Source organism: Pituophis catenifer, unplaced genomic scaffold (genome assembly GCF_029215685.1).
Source record: "Pituophis catenifer annectens isolate HBS135680 unplaced genomic scaffold, rPitCat1.0.hap2 SCAF_1, whole genome shotgun sequence".
Lineage (NCBI taxonomy): Eukaryota > Metazoa > Chordata > Lepidosauria > Squamata > Colubridae > Pituophis > Pituophis catenifer.
The window spans coordinates 336354153-336377626 of NW_027256881.1; the positions used below are offsets into that span (position 1 = coordinate 336354153).

A 23474-nucleotide genomic window follows, 5' to 3' on the forward strand; every position below is an offset into this window, starting at 1 on the left:
AAGTACTTGTATGTTCTTTTCTTTGAGCAGAGTAGTCAGTTTTGCCATTTCAGCCAACTCCATCTGGCTGAAATCTGGCTTCCCTCGTTGACTTTGCTTGTTGGAAGCCAGCTGGGAAGGTCAGAAATGGTAATCATATGACCGCAACCCTCATAAATACATGCTAGTTGTGAAGCACACAAATTTTGATCACATGATTGTGGGGATGCTGTGATGGTCATAAGTGCTAGGAATGGTTGTAAGTCACTTTTTGGAGTGCTGTTGTCACTTCAGTCACTAAATGAATGGTTGTATATCGAGGACTATCTGAACCCTTGAATATGAGACATATGCTTTACCCCCAGCTCCTCGAGGTTCCCAATCCCCACTGTTTTGAATATAGATCTGATTTATCAACAAAACAAAACAAAACAAAACAAAACAGGAAGCCATTTCAAATTGGCTCATTTGTTACAGGGAGTCACAGTACTAGGTAGAAGTATTTTTGTGGTCCCAGCTTAGGTAAAATTGGAACCTTCTGCATGCAAAGACTAGATCCGCTACTACTGAGCAATGAGCCTTTACTGTACTACCCTGTTTCCCCCAAAATAAGACATCCCCTGATAATAAGCCCAATTGGGCTTTTGAGCGCATGGCAATAAGGCCAAGCACTTATTTCAGGGTTCAAAAAAATATAAGACAGGGCCTTATTTTCAGGGAAACACGATAATTAGATCAGTGTTAAATTTAAATTTACTGGCAAAGAAATAAAGGGAGACTAGTATAGCTATTTCCAGCTTTTTAGCACTCATCAGCTAGCCATACCCTTCTGGAATTCGAACCATGAGTCCTTCGGGAGAAGGGCGGTATAGAAATCTAATAAATCAAATCAAACCATTAGTAAGATCAGTGTTTTTCAAACTTGGCAATTGGAAGATATATGAACTTCATGTTGGCTGGGGAATTCTGGGAGTTGCAGTCCACACATCTTCTAGTGCCCAGGTCTGAGATGCTTATCCCTTCCTGATATCGTGGTTTTTCCTTACCCCCTTTTCAATGGTATTAGTCTGGCATATGGTCCCTTCTGCAGCTGGAATACTGTTGGTAATACACCGGTTGCTCTTGCTAAGACACCACAGCTCATTGCAAACTTCCTGGATGACAAACAAAATAACAATTGGTGGATTGTAGGAACAGGAAAAGAGAGAGTGCCAAGAAGAGTAATGGGGTGGGATATGGAGCTGAGTGAATTCAGTTTTGGTTTAGCTGACTTTTTCATTTTTCCAGCCATAAGTAGTTTTGAATCAATTGTTTCAGCCTTGATTTATGCATGTTTTTAATTTTTTTCCCTGGAAACTCACATGATTTTTTTGCAGATTGTCCAAGGATCATTTTACAGGCAATTTCTGCATATTTCTGCATTAGATTTTTCTAATCCACTGTCTTCGATAATCTGCATTTTCTCCTTATAAACATTCATTAAAATGCAATTCTTGAATTTACAAAATTTGGAAAAGTAGAGTTTTCAGTATGTAAGCGTCTTCTTCAGAAACAACAGACTGCATAAGTTTGCATCAACATAAACTCAAGCTAATTGCTTCCCTAGCTATTTGTAGATCTGAATTAAGAATGGGCGTACTGATAACAATCTTTCAGTTATCTGAAATAAGCAGAAAAATGGTTTTCAAAACCGCCACAAATAAACATGAAGTTAGCCCTAAAGACAAATGCAAATTTAGAGCGTACGGATTATAGCAATAAATAATCAAAACAGGTTTGTTCTATACAGTATAAGGATATGTTCATTTTCCCGTATGTGGCCACCTTTATTCAGCACACTTACTCTGTGAACATGAATATGTTTTTTTTAAATGAATCAGGTCCAAAAGACGAAATGCAAAACAATACAGGTAATCCTCAATTTATGATCATAATTGGGGTCAGAATTTCCATTGCTAAGGCAGGCAGTGGTTAAGAGAGTCACACCCAAATTTACAACCTTGTTTGTCATGGTTGCTAAGAGAATCACTGCAGTTAAGTCAGGGGTGTCAAACTCAAGGCCTGCAGGCTGCATCGGCCTGCGGGATGCTTAGATCTGGCCTGCAGGGTCACCCTGGAAACAGCGAGGGACCGGCCCATGGTGCCTCTGCCAGTGAAAATGGAGTTCGGGAGGGCCGCATGTACATAGCAGGAGGCCATCGCAGCCCTTGCGAGCTCCGTTTTCACTGGTAGAGGGCAGAGGTGGGTTCTAATTTTTTTTACTACTGGTTCTGTGGGCGTGGCTTATTTTGTGGGCGTGGCTCGATGGTCATGTGACAATTATTTAGGATTTAGCAGAGGTACTGGTCTACCAGGCTTTTAACTGCTTGCAGAGCTGTACCGGTCTACCCATTTATTTTTGCAGGCACTGATCTACTCATGTATTTTTGCAGGCACTGATCTACTCATGTATTTTTGCAGGCACTGGTCTACTCATTGGTTTCCTTTAACACTGATCAGCTGTAGGGCGGCCCTTTGAAGTGGCAAGAGTTTAAACAGTTTTTTTCCCTCTAGCCATCAGCTGGGACTCAGGAGGCAGCAATAGAGTGGGGGTGGGGCCAAATAAAAGGTAAGAATAATGCGGTGGGGGGTGGCGGGGGGGCAGAACCGCTTCGGTGACATCATATTGTCACCGCTACCGGCTCGGGAGAACCGGGCTGAATCGGGAGGAACCTTCCACTGGTAGAGGGTTACAGGAGGCTGTTGCAGCCAGAAACAGAGCTCGGGACCCTGTTTTCGCTGGCAGAGCGCTCGGGCTACCACAGACGCACCCGACATGAATGATGTTGAGCTGGCCATGTCCACCCTGGCCCCACGAGGTCAAACACAACCCTGATGTGGCCCTCAATGAAATCGAGTTTGACACCCCTGAGTTAAGTGAATTATGTGGTTGTAAAGCAGATCAGGCTTGCCCCATTGACTTTGCTTGTCAGAAGCTGTCTGGGAAGGCCACAAATGATCGCATGACTCTGAGATGCTGCTAGCTTCGTAAAATACATGATGGTTGCCTAGTGCCCAAATTTGGATCAGATGTCCATGGGGATTCTGTTTCAGTTGTAGCAGTAGCACTTAGCACTTAGCCTTATATACCGCTTTACAGTTCTTTACAGCCCTCTCTAAGCGGTTTACAGAGTCAAATATTTCCCCCAACAATTTGGGTCCTCATTTTACCCACCTCGGAAGGATGGAAGGCTGAGTCAACCTTGATCCTGGTGGGATTTGAACTGCCAAATTGCAGGCAGCCGGCAGTCAACAGAAGTAGCCTGCAGTACTGCACTCTAACTATTGCGCCACTGTGGCTAAGTGTGAGGAATGGTTCTAAGTCATTCTTTTCAGTGCCATTGTAATTTTGAATATCATTAAACAAATGGTTGTAAGTCAAGGACTACCTGTAAGGTTATTTTTGTAATGAACTACAATTTCTTCCATTTGATAACACACAGCTACAAGTTTTCTGCACATGAATGAATATCACAGGGAAAAGGGTGTGGGCTTATTTTCCATAGTACTGGTAGTCTTCGACTTATGACCACAATGGAGCCTCAACTTTTCTGTTGCTAAGCGAGATAGTTGTTAAGTGAGTTTTGCCCCCATTTTATGACTTTTTCTCACCACATTTGTTAAGTGAATCACTGCAGTTGTTAAATTAGTAACAAGGTTGTTAATTGAACTAGGCTTCCCCATTGACTTTGCTTATCAGAAGGTTGCAAAATGGGATCACATGACCCCCGGGACACTGGAAAAGTCATAAATATGAGTCAGTTTCCATGCATCCAAATTTTGGTCGTGTGACCATGAGGATGTTGTAACGGTTGTTTTGCTCTTCATTGATTTGCTCTTCGTTGGGGACACCGAAATCACTACAAGAAATATTATGTTTTGGCTTCAAGGGATGCACCATCTTCTCTGATTCCTGATAAACTGTTAATCTGATAGGCATAAAAGCATATTACTAAGACTGACCAGAAATAAACAAACATCAGGGGCATTCAATATAGGAAAAAGTTAGCCATAGCTAATAGCTTGAAAACATGCTGCCAACCGTCGTGGTTGATGCAAAAATTGTGACAGTCGCACTTGTGAGTGATGGCAGCTGATTTTAATACCTCTGTTGTGATGCTAAATGAATGCAATGTTCATTAAGTGAACGCCGTGGTTGTTGAGTAAATCCATTGTTTCCTATGGGCAGTTTTTTGCTGGAAACCAGAAGTACACTCTGGTTTTCAGCAAAAACTTCAAAAATTCAGGTCATTGATCATGGGATGCTACAAACAGCCTTTCAACTCTGAAGCTGGCCTGACTGAGGCCATCTTGGAGGCTTCAGTGTTGCCACAATGGTGCTGAGAGATAGGCAGGGGGGAATAGAGATAGCTGGGATTTTGTAGCCAAAACAAAATAGTTTCCCCTGAGAACCAAGGACATTCCCACAGGTGGCTGAAAAGAGGAGTGAAATTTCCAAGCAACCGGGCAGCACTTTGATTGGGCCATGTGACTGACTGTTTGGGAAAGGGGATAAAAACTTTACTTTTAATTAGGTGAAAACCGCGGGAACTTTTAGAGTCGGTTTTCACCAGTCTGTGCCAATATGATATGTCCACTCAACTTGTTCTTTGAGGAACCTACTTGCCTCGGAGTTCTGCTTGCTATGGGTGGATTACTTGGAACCCTGACACAGCCCCAAATGTGAGCCAGTTTTCAAGCATCTAAAATGTGGTCATATGGCCCCAGAGGGAGGGAGCTGGATGTCAGAACTTGGGAATCATAAGTAGCTTTATTAGGATTCGAATGGAAACTAAGTGACTGGTTGTAAGTTGAGGACTACCTCCAATGTTCTTGCCTAACTAAAATTCCTTCCTTCCAACCCCTTGGGAATCAAGAGGAAAAGCAGGAAGGCTTCTCTACCCCATATTTACACTGGCGAGATTTTGTTCCGTACTGAAGCCGGCATTGCTCGTCTGCATCGTAGGCTTGTCCTGGAGCCACTGTAGGGTAGATGAAGTCTTGCTTGGGTGGAGCGTTATTCAGGCAGAGTCCCATTCCAGAGCTAGGGGTAGAGGGAAGGAGCACAGGTTATGAATAACAAGGATTTGGGAGAAAAAAACCCTGGTTTTGGGGGATGAGGAACATTCGATAATGAAGTGAGTCAAGTCTTACTCCAGGAAGCTGGTTATATAATCTCTACTGCATGCTGACCACACAAAGGGGTTGGTCTTCATAGTAATATGAGCTGCCATGAGTTTAGCTGTCTCCCGTCCCCGGGCTCCACAGCTATTTCCAACACCATCATGGTTCATGCCAAACCTGGAAAAGGGGAGAAACGTTATGATTGTTTTTTACATCAGGAAGGGTCTTCCCCATTCAAGGAAGATGGAAACCCAAAATGGGTGCACTAACACTCTTTTAGAAGGCCTTGAAGATGTGGTTCTGCCAGCGGGCCTGGGGAATCCAGAGCAGGATGGAGCCCATTAAATGGCAAGTATGAATGGGTGTTGTCGCCCAGGTGAGGGTGGGTTATTATTTTATTATTTTTCTTTTTTTATTATTTTTCTTTTTATTTCTTTCATATTGTGTTTTTATGTCCTTGTAAGCTGCCTTGGGTCGCCATGTGTTTCTGTTTCTGTTGCTCCCCTCTGGGAGGAGGTTTTGAAGTATTTCTAGCAGGACGACCAGAGTCTGTAACAGCTTTGTCCCTTATGCCATTCATATGCCAAACTCACAAGATTAGTTTCTCTCGTCATGTACATGTATACATACTGTTCTGTCCCCGTATCACACACGCACACAAACAGACAGCTGGGGGTTAAATAAACTGGCAGACAACCAATTCTTCGGATAAGAGGCTTGGCAGCAACCCAGTAGCTGCTTGCCAAGAACTTTACTCATAAACAAGATACACACAGTTCAAGAATTGTCCAGTCCGTAATTAAATCCAAGGCAGATAATGCTGTTTCCAAAGATGCAATGTGACTCGATAGTAGTTAGTTTTGTCCGTCACAGAGTCTGAATGGCCACCTCACCCCCTTTTATACCCTGTGGGGTGTGGTCCAGTGACTCAGCTTAATCTCTGGCACGCCTCTTCTTCTGTTGCGCGCGCTTATCTCTGCGACGCTGCCGAGGATCCAGCCAAGACTCATCTCCCTCATTACTGTCCACCTGTGGCTGCGTGGACGTGCTTGGCCCCAGGCCTATCTCTTGCCCTTCGGCGGACACCGAAGGCATTGCCAGAGAGGAGGGTCCTGGAGAGGGAGGCCTTGCCAACTCCTCTCCTTCACTCTCGGAGTCCTCTCCTGCCAATGACACAGGCTCAGGTAACGGAGCCACAACACATACAAACGAGACTGGGTTGTTTCTCTGTGCCGTATAATATATGTGGGTATATGCATAATTTTGTATTTATTTAGTCATTTTTATGTAATGTAAATTGGAGGTGGTGACCCTTTGAGAGCTGTATGCAACGAAATTTCATTTTAATGTATGCCGATCAGTGTATATGCATCGTGACAATAAAGTTATTCTAAGTCTAAGTTCTAACATAAATTTTCTAAATAAATACATAAATTAGTAGCATGAAAGCTGCTTGCATATGCCACAAGCGCAACAATGGGAGTGGACTCACGTGTGGCCTATCTCGTGAGCAATGGTGAAAGCTGTGGCCAAGCCGAGGTCTTCGTTGATGCTGCAGCTCCTTTCACGTTCACACATCCCACCCACAGGGGCCAATCCTGGAGAAAGAAAAACATTACTGTGGGGAGCAGAAGCGAAGTCGACCCACTGCGTGGCTCTAGCCCACTTCCCAATTTGGTCTTTGTGATTTTAAAATGTTCATTAATTAGCTCATCTGTTAGAGCAGGAGTGGGAACTATGGCCCCCTTTAGGACCTGTGAACTTCAACTCCCAGAATTCTTGAGCCAGTATGGCTGGCTCAGGAATTCTGGGAATTGAAGTCCACAAGTAGCTGCCCACCCCTGTGTTAAAGGTAAGTTAATAGGCATCACCTTAAAAACAACAACACATTTTCCATATTATTAATTATATCAAGGCTATTATATTGCTGCCCTCCAGGCCCCCTACTTGAGAATGTCAGGGTTCCAAAAAACACCCCCAACGAAATCTGTTACAGATTTCATCTACCTCAAGTTGCCACAATGGACAATCCCAGTTCACTATTTCAAACTTTTTGAGAGTCTGAAAGTTTTAATTCAGCCATTCTCTGCAAGCCACAAGTGAGGATGATTGTGATTCTACAAATGCATTTAACTACAAGTCCCAGAACCCTTAGCCAATGTGGCCATGCATACTTCTCCTTAGGCCATGCTACTACGGGTACTATATATAAATCTACTGTACTTCCAGGCCAACTGTATCCAGAAAAGAAACCAGAATTAAAGGTATCAGTAAAAGGAAGACTAGGTTGCCACTTAATTGGTTGCATTCACCCCAAGATGCTATAAACCTTAAATCACATAAGCAAAATTTAATTGCCTTACCCATATAATGGGCCCTTACAAATACAATTTCAGGTAGTCCTTGACTTATGACCAGAATGGACCCAGTAAAGTGACTGCTGCAGTCATTAATCAAACATTGCAGTCATTAAGTAAACTCATTGTCCGCTATTGGGCATGCTCTACTTATGTCATGCTCTACTTATGTTTATGGGATTGGGTAGAGACAAAGGATGAAAATGATGCAATTTATATGCATGATGACCCAACTGCTAAGTTTTCATAATGACATCATGAAGCACATATTGTCATGTTGACAGCGGTATTTATCTCCAAACCTGGCAACTTTAAAACTTGTGAACTTCAACTTCCAGTATTCCCCAGAGAGCATGGCCTGCTAAGGAATTCTGGGAGTTGAAGTCCACAAGTCTTAAAGTTGCCAAGTTTGGAGACTCCTGTGATAGACACTACTGCAAATCAGAGGTGGGTTTCAGCAGGTTCTGACCAGTTCTGGAGAATAGGTAGTGGAAATTTTGAGTAGTTTGGAGAACCGGTAAATACCACCTCTGACTGGCACCTCCCCCATCTATTCTCTGCCTCCCAAGTCCCAGCTGATCGGGAGGAAATGGGGATTTGCAGTAACCTTCCCCTGGAGTGGGGTGGGAATGGAGATTTTAGAGTAACCTTCCCCTGGAGTGGGAAGGGAATGGACATTTTACAGTATCCTTCCCCTGCCACGCCCACCAAGCCACACCATGCCACGCCCACCGTGCCACGCCCACAGAACCGGCAGTAAAAAAAATTGAATCCCACCACTTTTTCAAACCGCATTTTGGTCGAGTTGTATGATCCCAGCCCAAATAAAATTTTTCCACTTCAAAAAAATCAGCATAAAAAATTAGCATAGGCTATAATGATAAGCCTTTGATGGCACGTTTTGTACCTACCTAGAGTTCCACAGGGTTTGTTTTTGTAAATGCAAATATCATATCTAGAAGGAGGGGAAGAGAGAAGAAACAAAGAAAAATGCCATATTAGATCAGATTCCATTGCACTGATTAAGCTAGCTGTGGTTTCTGCAGGATTATTGCCCGGAAACTAATCACCAAATGAAGAATCTATCAAAACACCACAGCGCGGGTGGGGTACATAAAGCTAAATTTTGACGCCAATATTTGCGTTTTCATCAGTGGAATGTTTACAACCATCTCCTGAAAATAAAGTTTGAATAAAATAAAATGGCCCCTGAAATTTACCATTGAAAGCCAGATGGGTAAATTTGTACCCACCTCACAGGTTTGTTGTTGGGAAAATAGGAGAAGGGAGGAGTATTAGGTATGTGTTTGCTGTGGAATTATTCATAAAAATAATAAAGGCGAGATATAAATAAATCAATAAAAATAAATTGGACCGCTGGGAGGGATTAAAGGAATTTGATTTTAATTGTTGGGAACCACTACCCACCATTATGTTAAGAGCTTTGCTGAGTCTGACCATAGATCCATCAAATTCAACATCCCAAATTTTCCTGTGACTAACTTCAGGGAGAAAAACAAGCAGACCATGAAAGAAAGAACACAGGTAACCCAGTGATGAAATGTAAAATTTGTTACTACTGGTTTTGTGGGCGTGGCTTGGTGGTTGTGGGGTAACGTGACTGGGTGGGCGTGGCTAACTTTAAAAAAAAACTTTTAAAACCATTTTTTTACAACCTCTTTGGCTGAAGAGGTTGTAAAAAAATGCTTTTAAAAGCTTCTGATGATCCCAGCTGAGCCGCGCGATCATCAGAGGCTTTTTTTTTTAAAAGCATTTTTTCGGCCGAAGAGGTTGTAGAAAAAATGCTTTTAAAAATAAAAAAAAAAGGCTCTGATGAATGTGCGGCTCAGCTGGGCGGGGGTGGGTGGGGCAGGGATTTTTGCTACTGGTTTTCCAAACCACCTGCCCCCATCGCTACCGGATTGGGTGATCTGGTCCGAACCGGGAGCATTTCACCCCTGAGGTAGCCCTCAATTTTCAACCACAATTGGGAACTGAATTTCCACTGCTAAGCAAGGTGAGTGAGTAAGTAAGGTTATTAAATAAGTGAGTGGCACTTGATTTTACCAACGTTTTCCCCATGGTTGTTAAGCGAATCACTGCAGTAGCTGTGAATCACACGGTCATTAAGCGAAAAATCCACCATTGATTTTGCTTGTTGGAAGCTGGCTGGGAACATTGCAAATGGTGATCATAAGATACCAGGGCATTGCAACCATCGTAAATGCATTCTGGTTTCCAAGCGCCCAAATTTTGATCACGTGACCACAGGTATGCTGTGACAATTGTAAGCGTGAGGACTGGCTGTAAATCGCTTGTTGTAACTTTGAAAAGTCACTAAATGAATGGTTCCAAGTCAAGGACTACCTGTGCTTTGCTAAACTGCTGGTTAGAGGCAGAGGATTGAAAACCGGGTCTTGGAGAAGTTATGCTTTTCCTGGGAATTTGGTAAACTTTGTGATGGCACAACTTCAGGTCAAGGTGATAGTAACTTGAACTTAAGGCTTCCCCCTCTGCTCAGTTAAGGCTCTCCACCCCTCTGAGCATCAGCAAAAAAAAAAAAGAGAGAGAGAGATACAGGTAGTCCTCGACTTACAACCATTCACTTATTGACCATTTAGGAGCCTTGGTGGCGCAGTAGACTAAACTGCTGTTAAAGTAGCACTTAGCTGCCAGCTGCCTGCAATTACTGCGAGTTCAATTCTCACCAGGCTCAAGGTTGACTCAGCCTTCCATCCTTCCGAGGTAGGTAAAATGAGGACCCAGTTTGTGGAAGCAATAAGCTGACTTTGTATAAAATAGAACACCACTTCGGGGGGTGGGGGGTGGGGGGGGCCAAAAAGCCCTACTAAGCAGGTATATACAAAAGTATGAAGGCTATTGCTTAATGCATTGTAAGCCACCCTGAGTCTCTGGAGAAGGGCGGCATATAAATCGAACTAATAAATAATAAATAAATAAATTTAAAACTGAAAAAAAGTGACTTATGACCGTTTTTCACACTTACGACCATTGCAGCATGCTCATGGTCACGTGAACAAAACTCAAGACGCCTGGCAACTGATTCGTATGTATGATGGTTGCAATGTCCCGGGGTTGTGTGATCACCTTTTGCAACCTTCTGACAAGCAAAGTCAGTGGAGTCCCAAAGGTGCTTTTTCAAGAGGTTTTTCTTTGAAGAAGTTTTGCTTCTCATCCAAGAAGCTTCTTCAGCTCTGACTGGATGGTGGGGTCCTTGCATTCTTTTAGAGAGTCATTTCAGGGTCACCTGAGTGGTGCAAATGGGTGTGGAGCCTTTTTGGAACTGTTGAAAAAGTCTTCCATTCCCCACCATCCAGTCAGAGCTGAAGAAGCTTCTTGGATGAGAAGTGAAACGCCTTCAAAGAAAGCCCAAGAAATCCAGTTGCCTCTTGAAAAAAGCACCTTTGGGACAACCATGACCTGGATGACTGAGAATCTCCATAGACATTTAAAGTCAGTGCAGAAGTCATGTTCAATTAACAACCATGTCATTAATTTAACAATCGCAATGCTTCACTTAACAACTGTGGCAAGAAAGATCGTAAAATGGGGCAAAATTCACTGTTGTACAACTATCTCGCTTAGCAACAGAAATGTTGGGCTCAATTGTGGTCGTAAGTCGGGGACTATCCGTACTGGCATGAAAGTTGCTCTCCTTATTGCTGATCTCTCTCCAGCCTCAACCGCCTCTCTTCTTAGTCATTGCCAGTTCCCTGATTTTCCTCCAAAGTAACAGGGAAGAAGTTTAAACAGATTTTACATATCCTGAGACTGACAATGTAGGAGGAAATGGGAAAAAAACATTGCAGCCAAGGATGACTTAAGCCTATCTTACTCATGGGCTAGGGATGGGATGAAGCCAATGTTATGGGGCTGCCACATGTTTATGCCTTGGTTATGGGCAAGAAGGAAAAGGCCACGAATCTCTGTTGACGATCGAAGATAGACAGACATGGGATCAGTGGTTGGATTCACCGGTTCGGCTCAGTTTGGGCGAACTGGTAATTAAATTGCTTGCTGGCCCCACCTCTCCCTGCCCCGCCCCTTCCAGGTGTCCCCACATGCCCCATTTTGGCTCCCAGGTAAGTGCAGGGAGGCCTCCTAGGCCCAAAATGAGGCACGGTGTGTGTGTGTGTGTGTGCAGAGCCCCCTCCTCCCACAGCCTGTTTTTACTCCTAGGAGGCTTCAGGGAGGCCTCCTAGGCCCAAAACAGGGTGCAGGGGGGGGGATGCCCTGCGGCCACCCCACGGACTGTTTTCATTCCCAGGAGGCTTCAGGGAGGCCTACTATGAGATGGTATGTCAGGGATACCCAACAGAAGCAAGGAAATTGTGAATACATTTTCCTCTCTTGCGCTGAGCCAGACAGAGCGGGAGAAACTGGCAGCCATGTCTTTAAAGACGGGAAATTGTACCCAAATCACTGTAAAAGGAGACGTACTATTCCAAAACTTGTTTGATTTTAAGATTTTCATTCACTGGAAGGGTAAAGAATTGCCACCAAATTATTCTGTTCATCTGGATTTTTTTTTTTTTTGGTCAACAGGTGAGTTTTCTTTTTCTTTTTCTTTTTGCAAATTTAAAATTCATTACTTCTTATTTGATTTTACTATGGTTTTTTTTTTTTTTAATGTCTGGTTGAAAATTCATAGGTGTTAACGAGGTGCACTTCTCCAAAACAGAACTCCCTCTTTGTACGCTGTTTTGAAAAGAACACCATATTGCAAATGTCAGAAAGGCAGATTCTATTTCAGTTCATGTAATATTTTGGGAAATTCAAATTAAACAGGTTTCCTCTGAAAGAAACTTGAGCAATTGTTATCCAACTGACCACTGCAACATCATGGTTGTCATGCATCCTTGTAATAGCCTATAAACCCTTGCAAACAACACGGTCAAACTTAGCATCCTTAATAGCTGCCACTCCAGATATTGGTTCTTCCTTTTTCCTGAAACTTTACCTCATTTGATACCGCTGCAAAATTTTGTGGGGGCTACAAATGGGATATGAATATGGGCAGATGGGCTAAACCCAGGGGTGGGCTCCTGGGGGTTTGGCAGGGTTCGGGCAATCCTCTAGCCAAGGATTTCTGGGGTTCGGTGAACCTCCAAATGCCACCCCTGGCTGGCCACACCCACCCTTCCCTTTCCCGCCCCTCCCACCCCGCCCCTCCCAGGAGTCTCCACGCAGCCCGTTCATCATTCCAGGTAAGTGCAGGGGCCGCACGGAGGGTCTGGGAGGGCAAAAAATGGGCCCACTGGAGGTTCCAGAAGTCCGGAACCGGGCCTGTTTCCAGCCTCTGGAGGGCCTCCAGATCCCAGGGGAAGCTGTTTTCGCCCTCCCGGAGGCTCGAGGAAAGCCACTGGAGCCTGGGGAAGGGCAATCCCCACCATGGTGCAGGTGGCCAACTAGGCCACACCCACCACGGCCATGCCCACCCAGCAACGGGGCAGTGAACCCTTTGCTAAAGGATCTGAAGCCCACCTCTGGCTAAACCTTAATTTTGTAAGTTTCCTGGTTCATCTCTTACTGACATGTGTGCCTTTTGCAAAAACCAAACCAATGAACTCTTTCGCCCTTCAAAAAAAAAAACCAAACTCCAAAGCACAGCAGGATGTTATCTGGAGATGCGGAATTTATGAGGCACAGAGAAGTTTTACAAGGCATTTGGTTTTTCGTCCAAGGTTTGGCTTTGTAAATATGCCCCAGGGACTCAGTGGGAAGACTCACAAGCAATTGCTCAAGCAGTTGTGTTGAAAGACAAGGCTTTCCAAGTTAGCATATTTTTCTTCCCTTCCTTATCTTGCACATCAAGAATGAAGGGAGACAAAAGATATAATTCCCCAGAAAGACGTAGTTCCCCAGAGAAACAGTGGATACCTTGCAGGATTTCAGAGCTGAGTCAGGCAAAGGAGTATTCCAGCAAAAAGTAGGAAAGAAATATGAAGTTTTTATTTCATGAAAGTAAACTACAAGGAAGAGAAGAAACTGTATTTCAGCATAAGCACCACAGATAGTCCTTGACCTTATGACTGCAATTGGGACCAGAGCTTCTGTTGCTAAGCAGGCTGGTCATTAAGTGAATTGCGACTGATTTTATTACTTTTTTTGCTGCGGTGAATTACTGCGGTTGTTAAGTGAATCATGCAATTGTTAAGTAAATTCATGTTCCTTCATTAACATCTCTTGTCTGAAACTGGCTGGGAACATTGCAAATGGTGATCACGTAATGTCAGGATGCTGCAACCACTGTGAATACATGTTGGTTGCCAAGCACCCAAATTCTGATCATGCGATCAGGCGGTGGCTGCAATGGTCATAGCAATAGCACTTAGACTTACTGATATATACCGCTTCATAGTGCTTTACAGCCCTCTCTAAGCAGTTTACAGAGTCAGCATATTGACCCCAACAATTTCACCATGGCCAAGACTGCCTACAAACTAGAAGACAATGGCCGGCGACCTCACTGGTGTCCAAAACAGAGATGGCAAGTTACCATCAACAAAGATATGCAAGCTACGGGCCTGCACCCTGGAGACACAGCTGACCATACAAAGTGGCGTTCAATGATCCGAAAAGCAGACCCTGCACCTGCAGGAATACATTAGGAAAAAGAAGAATAATCTGGGTCCTCATTTTATGGACCTCAGAAGGATGGAAGGCTGAGTCCACCTTGAGCCGGTGAGAATCGAACTGCCAAACTGCTTGCAGCCGGTAGTCAGAAGAAGTAGCCTGCAATACTGCATTCTAACCACTGCACCACCACGGCTCTAAATGCAAGGACTGTTTTTCATCGCCACTTTTTCATTGTCATCATAACTTCAAATGGTCACTAAACAAATACTCATAACTCAAGGGCTGTCTGTATTGGCTTTTCATCCCCATCCACTCCAACTTTACCTCCCCGAAATTAGAGGTTTACCTGGTGATCAAAACCGCAGTATCATGGTTAGCGATGCCGTTGTCAGGAATGGCATTCCCATCACTGCTGAGGCTCACAATAGCCTTCTGCCACTTGCAAAAGCTGTCAAGGGACTTCCCAGCATGATGGTTGATTTCCAGGGATGGCTGGAGAAGATAACAGGTCAGTCTTAACATGAATGATGCTATGAGGAGCTAGTCTATTCATTGATGATCTTTGGAGACCAGTAAAGGAGAAAAATTGTAGCTCAGGGTTCTCATGAGGGGTCCTTGGTGCTATCTGAGCTTGGTTGTTTTCTTGCAGACGTTTATTTTATTTATTTTATTTTATTAAATTTTTATACCACCCTTCTCCCGGAGGACTCAGGGCGGTGTACAGCCAGAGATAAAACCCACAACAATATAAAAGTTAAAAGACGAATTAAAAATATTAAATAATTTGGCCGAAAAAGCTAAAATAAAGACAACCCAATATAATTTCATTATCCAGTTAGGTAATATCATCAGTGCTATTATCACTAGCACTGATGATGTTACCTAATTGGGTAATGAAATGTCTGCAAGAAAACAACCAAGCTCAGAGAGCACCAACCAAGGACCCCTCAATTTTTGAAGAACTTTCCTTGGCACCTTTGTCTGTTTTGGAACATAAGATGGGGCCTCCTTTGCAACTACATTTTGTTATTGGAACTCCCTTCATGTTGACAATCTCCTCCTCCTCCCATATTCCTACATTATCTCCTCATCCTTTCCCACATTATTTGGGTAATTTCTGATTTTCCATAACTAGGAAATTATTATTTCCTGCATTGGAGAGGAAATTATATACGAGCCTTTCCTTCTAAGAACCTCCTCTTTTTTTTATTAGGATCTAAAGGTCATTGCGTTTCTTCAGCTCTCTCTTTTTATTTAGTTCTAGGTCATTTTGAAAATGTTCAGTAGCATGATGGGGGTGAAACCCAAAGATGCTTTTTTAGGAGACAACTGGACTTCCTTCTTTTTTCTTTTGAAGACATTTCGCTTCTCATCCAAGAAGCTTCTTCAGCTTTGACAGGATAGCAGGGTGGATAAAAATCAATGATTTTTTTAAAAAAATCAAAAAAATCAGATTTTTAAAATTTAAATCGGATTTTTTTGATTTAAATCAGATTTTTTTTTTATTTTTATCGAATTTATTTTAATAAAAAGCTTTTGGGGTAAAAATCTATCGTAAGATAGCTTTCTATTTAAGATACATAAATAATTTAGTTTATTCAGCATGAAATGGAGCTTAGTTATGTAGCATGAGGCTGTATATTCTGCAACACTGGGACTATCGGTGAGTCAACAGTGGGTCAAAGGAGTAGCGGAGATGACAGTTGCTCTTTAAAAATTATGATTTAAATCGAGTTGATTTAAATCAAGCCTTTTTACTAGTGATTTAAATCATGATTTAAATTGTGATTTAAATCAACTCGATTTAAATCAAATCCACCCTGCAGGATAGTGAGGAATGGAAGGCTTTATATTCCTTGCAGACAGCTGGTCATTTGCATCCCTTTAGAGGGTCGTTGAAGCACTTGGAGCTTTATCTGTGTCCTGAAAAAGCAGCTTTGGGACAACCATTTATTTATTTTATTTATTTATTTGGTTCGATTTATATGCCGCCCTTTTCCGGAGACTCAGGGTGGCTTACAATGCGTTAAGCAATAGCCTTCATACTTTTGTATATACCTGCTTAGTAGGGCTTTTGGGCCCAGATGTTTATAGAGAATCTCTATAGACTTTTAGCAATACAATTAGGGATGAACACCCTTTGAATGGTGGGGGAGTAGGAATGGTTTTCCAGGGGAAAAATTGCAGACTACAGGAACCAGGAGCATCACTCAGGTGACCTTGAGGACACAGATAAACCTCCATGGGCTTCAACAACCCTCTAAAAGGATGCAAATGACCAGCTTTCTGTAAGGAATATAAATCCTTCCATTCCCCACTGTCCTGTCAGAGCTGAAGACGCTTCTGGGATGAGAAACGTCTTCAAAAGAAAAAACAAAAAAATCCAGTTGCCTCCTGAAAAAAGCACCTTTGGGACAACCACGACCTGGATGACTGAGAATCTCTACAGACGATGAGGGTGAAAACATTTTTCATATATAACTAGATTGTTTTGTGCCTCTGGTCCATCTCTCCAAGAATTAGCCTTGGGATTGGTGATGGTTCTTCACAGTGATCTTCCCTAATATGCCAAACTTGGTGCTGGAGAAGACTCTTGAGAATCCCTTGGACTGCAAGGAGATCAAATCAGTCGATCCTAAAGGAAATAGATCCTGACCGTCCTTTGGAAGCACAGATACTGAAGGTGAGGCTCAGATATTTTGGCCACCAGATGAGAAGAGAGGATTCATTGGAGAAGACTCTGATGTTGGGAAAGATGGAAGGCAAAAGGAGAAGGGGGTGGATGGCAGAGGATGAGAGGGTTAGATAGTGTCAGTGACGCAATGAACATGAATTTGGGCAACTCCAGGAGACAGTGGAAGACAGTGGGGCCTGGTGTGCTATGGTCCATGGGATCACAAAGAGTCGGATACAACTTAGCAACTGAACAACTACAAAATAGTCTTTCATTCCTAATGCTGAATGAATGATCTGCCTGTAGTACAGTGACTGAATGTTACTTTGTAGTATGCCCAGTCTTTATCAAAACACTGTATAGATATATATTTAAAATAATCTACTCCTCCTCCTTGCTTTGGGAATTCCTTCCTTACCTGGTCCTCTGTCAGCAGGATAAGGCGGGTTACCAGAATGTTCACGATATTGCCCAAACTTGAGTCTTGGAAAAGTTTAGCAACCTGACCTCCAGGAAACAAGGAAACACCAGTGTTAAAAAGAAGATGGATTCAGCATCATGACTGATCAGAAATGGCATCCTTTGCAGGATTGGCAGAATATGGAAGAACTTTTCAAGCTAAAATGAGAGGGTAGAGGAATGAGGCATGTTTAAGGGAGATTTTGTGGTTAACCAGATCTGACTTCCACCAATCTGCTCTCCTACCCAGAAGCCTCTTTTCATAAAAGTCAGTCTTCTGTCTCTATCAAGCACCATTGTGGCCCAGCAATAGATTTCCCTGTCCTGGGCATTATCCTCTTTCTTCTAAACTTTGGCTGCTAGCTATGAAAAGCCATGGTGGCACAGTGGTTAAATGCTATTGTTATTACTATGAAGATCTGAGAAAGTACTGGGGACTTGGAAACCTTCAGCTCCATAAAGAACGAATGTGAGAAGGATATGTCAGCCTTTGTAATGAGCTTTTCTCATTGTTTTGCCTTTTGAAGGTCTTTGGCGCGTAACTACCAAAATTCCAACCTAGGAGAGGAATTTGGGGAGCTGTAGTCCTGACATATCCAAATGGCACTAAGTTGAGAATGTCTGGTAAAAAGAAAATGTGGAAATCAATATCCACAAATGAAGCTGCTAGGGATTAGTCAGCTATGGAGACTACTAGGTCACAAAAATGGGAGTAGAAAATTATGGTAATACAGGTAGTCCTCTACTTACAGTAATTCATTTCGTGACCGTTGCAACAGCATTATAAAAAAAAGTGATTTATGAATTCACTTAACAAGTGTCTTGCTTTGCAACAGAAATTTTGGGCTCAATTGTAGTCATAATTCAAGGACTACCCATAGTGTGTGATGGTAAGGTATGTGCGAGTGATCTTGGGAGACAAACCTGCCCCTAAGCTGTGGGTCCTCCTCCTGTCTCCCAAGGGCCTTCCCACATAGCATTCTTGGTTATAATACTTACAATATTCATGATAGCCAGGATGTATTCCTCTATATCTCGCCGGCCATGGTAGCCCACCATCATCTTATCAGCCACCACAAGAGTCTCCACATAACGCTCAGTGCTGACTGACCTCTTCAGAGGCAGTTGTCCCCTTTGAGAAAAGTTGCCCAGGGTCTTCAAAGGGGAGGGTTTCAGTGTCCGCAACCACCAGGGTCTACCTTTCCATGGCTTCTCATCTGCAGGGAAGTAGCGATGACGTCTTTATTTATTTATTTATTTATTATATTTCTATACTGCCTTTCTCCCGTAGGACTCAAGGTGGTGTACAGTCAAGAAAAATATAGATACACAAATATTATAAAATTGCTAGTTAAAATTATTATTATAACATAGTTTGGCCCAATTAAATAGAACCTAAAATTAGATAACATTTTAAAAACATTCACATGTTCATATGTTTAGCCACGCTTGTTGGAACATCAGGGTTTTGAGGGCATGGCGGAAAGCACGGAGATCAGGGATATTTCGTATCTCAGGGGGCAGTTCATTCTAAAGGGTTGGAGAAGGCCCTCCCCCTGGGAGTCGCCAGTCAGCATAATTTGACTGACGGTACCCTGAGTAGTCCCTCCCTGCGAGAACGAACTGGTCGGTGGGAGGCTATTGGTGGCAAAAGACGGTCTTGTAGGTACCCAGGTCCTAAGCCATGGAGCGCTTTAAAGGTGATAACTAACATTCAATTTAGCATTCTCTCTTCTTCCTCTCCCCTCGGACCCCCCCAATACTTCGCAAAACAAAACCAATTGACTTCTTATGCCTAAAATTGCTTCCAAAAGAACACATTCAACAAATTCAACGATAAACCATCATGGTGGGTGGCCTGGTTTTAGGTTAATGCCAAAAGAATCCTTGTGAAAGGACAGGGCGGGCATGCTTGGTCAGCAGTGGGAGCAAGAAGATTGTGAAGGTCAGTTAGGGCAGCAAAGGCTGTGGAATGCAGCGGGCCAAAAGAGCATAGATGGGCAGAGAGGTAGGTGGATGGGGGGGAGTTAAAAGACCCCTGCAGTCATAACTGTGGCTGCCAAGCCACCAAACTATGATCACATGATCGTGGGGTCATTGCAATGGCCATAACTTCATTGACTGGTGGTAAGTCCCTTTCTTCAGTGCTGCTGTAATGGCTGCCGAACAAATGGTCGTAAGTCGAGGACTATCTGTAATATACAGGAGTAGAGAGCTTCAAAAAGAAACATTCTGTCCTGAGGCCTCCCAAAAAATTAAGTGCTGGGCATTTTAGTGTTTTAATATATGCCCAAGAAAGCTGACCAGTGACGCCTGTGGTCATGTTACATATAGTCCTCGACTTACAACAGTTTGTTTAGTGACTATTCAAAGTTACAATAACACTAAAAAAAAGTGACGTTTTTCAAACTTACGACCAGCATCCCCATGATCATGTGATCAAAATTCAAATGTTTGGCAACTGATTCATATTTATGATGGTTGCAGTGTCCCGGGATCATGTGGTCCCCTTCTGCGACCTTCTGACAAGCAAAGTCAATGGGGAAGCCAGGTTCATTTAACAACAATGGAACAGTTGCATGATCCATTTAACAACACTAGCAAGAAAGGTTGTAAAATGGGGCAAAACTCACTTAACAAATGCCTCACTTAACAACAGAAATTTTGGGCTGAATTGTGGTCCGTCTATAAATGGGCAGTTTCCAAATCTGATAAGTATATAACAAATAAAAGGTAAGTATAGATATCACTAAGAAGTTGTTACTGTAAATAATGAGGAATCAAATGATTAAATCTGTGGATAATTTCCTTCACAAAAACTAAATGCTCTTTCCTCCAGATGCCACCAGAAATCAAGTGGTTTGCTGTTCACCCTCAAAAGCAGATTGTCAGCTCTGGAAGCCATCTTTCTCTTTGGATTTTCAGGACTGCCACATTTAATGCACAGGCCTGCTGTGGGAAAGTGGGAAGGGGTTGCATGGAGTGGGTAGAGATATATAGCCACAACAACATTCTTTCCTCTGGGAGTCAAGGACATTCACCCTGCACCTGGAGAGGCGTGACTGGGAAACATCTCCAGTTCAGAGGTGGGCTGCTGCCGGTTCGCACCGGTTCGAGGAAACTGGTAGTTAAGATTCTGCGCAGTTCAGTGAACCAGCAAATCCTACCACTGGCTGGCCCTACCCCCACTCAGGTTTTGGCCTGTTTCTAGGCTGTTTTTCAGGGCAGAAACAGCCTGGAAAACGGCCTGAAAATGGCCCCAAAACCAGCCTGAAAACTGTCCCAAAAACGGCCAAAAACAGGCTGAAAAATGAGCGGGGGTGGGGCCAGCAGTGGTGGGATTAGCCCCAACCGGCTGAATCCTACCTCTGCCTTTGAGGCGAGTGGTTGGGAGGTGGGGCTGGGTGTGATGAGTGACATCACCCACCCAGTCACATGACCAACTGGCCATGCCTAACCAGCCAGAGAACCAGTTGTTAAGTTAAGTCCCACCACTGCTCCAGTTGGGACAGTGGATTGATTGGACCATGTGATAGACATATGGGTGCAGGGGAAGGGACTTTGACTTTCCTTTGGGTGGGAAAAACCCGGGAGACTTTCAGATTTGGGTTTTCCCAGATGTGCCAATATGTCATCTCTAATAAAATGGAACTTTGAGGGAATGCCTACCTCGGAGTCTTATTCGTTTGGGGGGGGTGTTACTTGGAACTTGACACAGACTTCCTTTGGCCTATTTGGATTAGCCATTATTATTCAGAAAGAGGCATGCATGTTGGATTTTGCATGAAACATCAACAGTAAAACCAAATCTGGAATGAGAGGCAAGGAAGGCGGTGTTTGATGGTAAGGACCTGAATGCAAAGCGCCCACTTCTTGTTCCAAGATTACATTTGTCCAGTAGTTCTTGTTTTCCAAGAAACAAATTGGAAACAGATTGGGAACTCTATTTCAGCCGGGGAATATAACGCAGCATCAATACACAAAGGGTAAGCTTGGCAGCTTTAATGTGAAAAAAATGTCAGACATCCAAGGTCAGCTGGCTCGCTCTCCTCTCCTCCTTCCGGAAACTGGGAATCTAATCCTATGAATTCCAGCATCATAATTTAGAGAGGTGGTATGTGTCTCTTTCCCTTCTCCCTGGCCGCATTTCAAATCCACAACTACATCCTCAAACCAAATGTCTGCTGGAGTAAAACATTTTAAAACTAGCTGGATGGCTTTTAAAGTTTCTGCCTTAATGTTATTGACATTTGTGGTGTCTCCTACATTTAATCTAATCCAGCCTATTAACTACCCTGAATTTAACGCGAAGGAAAAAAAAATAAGTGTGGCTTTGTGGTTGCCAATAGGAACTTGAATAAGTCTTACATGTTGATAATAACCTTCTGTTGCCCTCAGCCTCTCTCACTTTGCATAATTTTTGTGTGCTTTGCTAATCATAGGAAGGGTAGAAAATATAAGAATGTTCCAAGAACTTCCCCCCTCCTTTAAGTCTTAGTTCTCTCTCTACATAATTTCAGATAATAAGCATCCAAATGTCCTTTAAAGCACATTTTAAAAAAGAAAGAAGAATGAGGGCTAGAAACTTGTTTATTCTAAGTATAAAAATATAATAGAAATCACAATAAGACATTTCTTCATCAAATGCAGTCAAATAGAGGTCCTACCTAACACACCACAAGCTGTGTCCATATGTGGGTGCTGGAGAGACGATCGTTTGTAGATCACATGAGGGCTTCCTTCTCTTCCTTGTTCCTCACTGATATTGTCCCCAAGTGTCAGGGGTTCAATAAAATACTCATCATCTTCTGCAATTATCACACCATGCTGGAACAAAGAAAGGCAGGAAACTGCGTGCTTGCATTCAATAAAAAGAACACAATATCTATGGAGATTCTCAGTCATCCAATTCATGGTTGTCCCAAAGGTGCTTTTTCCAAGAGGCAACTGGACTTTCTTTGTTTTTTTCCTTGAAGACATTTTGCTTCTCATCCAAGAAGCTTCTTCAGTTCTGACTGAAGATCTGGCTCTTAGAACTGAAGAAGCTTCTTGGGTGAAAAGTAAAACCTTCCTCTTCAGGGAAAAAACAGAGAAAGTCCAGTTGCCTCTTGGAAAAAAACACCTTTGAGACAACACAATTAATAGGTAAAGGTAAAAGTTCCCCTTGCTCATATGTGCTAGTCGTTCCCAACTCTAGGGGGCAATGCTCATCTCTGTTTCAAAGCCGAAGAGCCAGTGCTGTCCAAAGACGTCTCCGTGGTCATGTGGCTGGCATGACTAAACACCAAAGGCTCACAAAACGCTGTTACCTTCCCACCAAAGGTGGTCCCTATTTTTCTACTTGCATTTTTTACGTGCTTTCGAACTGCTAGGTTGGCAGAAGCTGGGACAAGTAACGGGAGCTCACCCCGTTACGCAGCACTAGGGATTCGAACTGCTGAACTGCCGACCTTTCAATTGACAAGCTCAGTGTCTTAGCCACTGAGCCACCGAGTCCCTTTACAATTAATAGATTCAATCTAATGTCTCTGTTCTCCCACTTTCTTTAAGTGGGGTGGTTTTGAGATGCTGACTTGGTTATTTTTTTAGATTGTTTTGCCTGCTCAGGGCAGGATATGTATCTATGTAACACTCCCTCAACTTATTTCCCCGCACAACAACACTCCTATGAAATAGGCTGGGGACAAAAGAAGTGAAATAGGCTGGGGACAAAAGAAGAAGAAGTCCAAGGTCACCAAATAAGCTTCTACAGCAGATAGTGGATTTGAACCCATGTCTCCTAGTGTCAGTCCAGCACCCTGTTGACAGGGAAGAAAATTGAGAAAGCAAAAATCTAGAGAGAAAAAGGACATGAATTGTATACCAGATATATGCTGGCAGACAATTAGCTCATCAAGGTCTTACAACTTAGACGGCTTTCTCAATTTCAGTCTGATTTTTTGGGGAGGGGGTGGGTATTACAAGAAAAGCATCTGGAAAGGCTTAAAGGCCTGAATAGGTACATAAGTAAGGGCTCATTCTTTGAAATACCATTTTGCATTAACCATACATTTGTAATGGTTAGTTCAAAGTACCACTTTCTTTCCAGTTAAAAAAAAGCCAGTTTCATTAGTAATTAAAGAATCAGGCTTAGAAACCGGGAGACAGTGAGTTCTAGTCCTGCCAATCCCATTCTCTCAGCCCAACCCACCTCACAGGGTGGGGAAAATAGGAGGAGGAAGGAGTATTATGTATGTTTGAGT

At 43.1% G+C, this 23474-nt stretch overlaps 1 protein-coding gene across 1 annotated transcript in view; it reads right to left on the reverse strand.

The window, feature by feature from the left end:
• The window catches only part of ADAMTS10 (ADAM metallopeptidase with thrombospondin type 1 motif 10), a 61533-nt gene that overhangs the window by 31747 nt on the left and 6312 nt on the right, over window positions 1–23474 (reverse strand). Inside the window, exons 3-11 of the mRNA XM_070931807.1 lie at window positions 21900–22059; window positions 18232–18449; window positions 17192–17275; window positions 14446–14591; window positions 8411–8454; window positions 6635–6740; window positions 5173–5319; window positions 4921–5062; window positions 1026–1133 (exon numbers count right to left, since the gene is read on the reverse strand). Coding sequence (XP_070787908.1) covers window positions 1026–1133; window positions 4921–5062; window positions 5173–5319; window positions 6635–6740; window positions 8411–8454; window positions 14446–14591; window positions 17192–17275; window positions 18232–18449; window positions 21900–22059 — 1155 coding nt within the window. The remainder of the gene's footprint in view (window positions 1–1025; window positions 1134–4920; window positions 5063–5172; window positions 5320–6634; window positions 6741–8410; window positions 8455–14445; window positions 14592–17191; window positions 17276–18231; window positions 18450–21899; window positions 22060–23474) is intronic.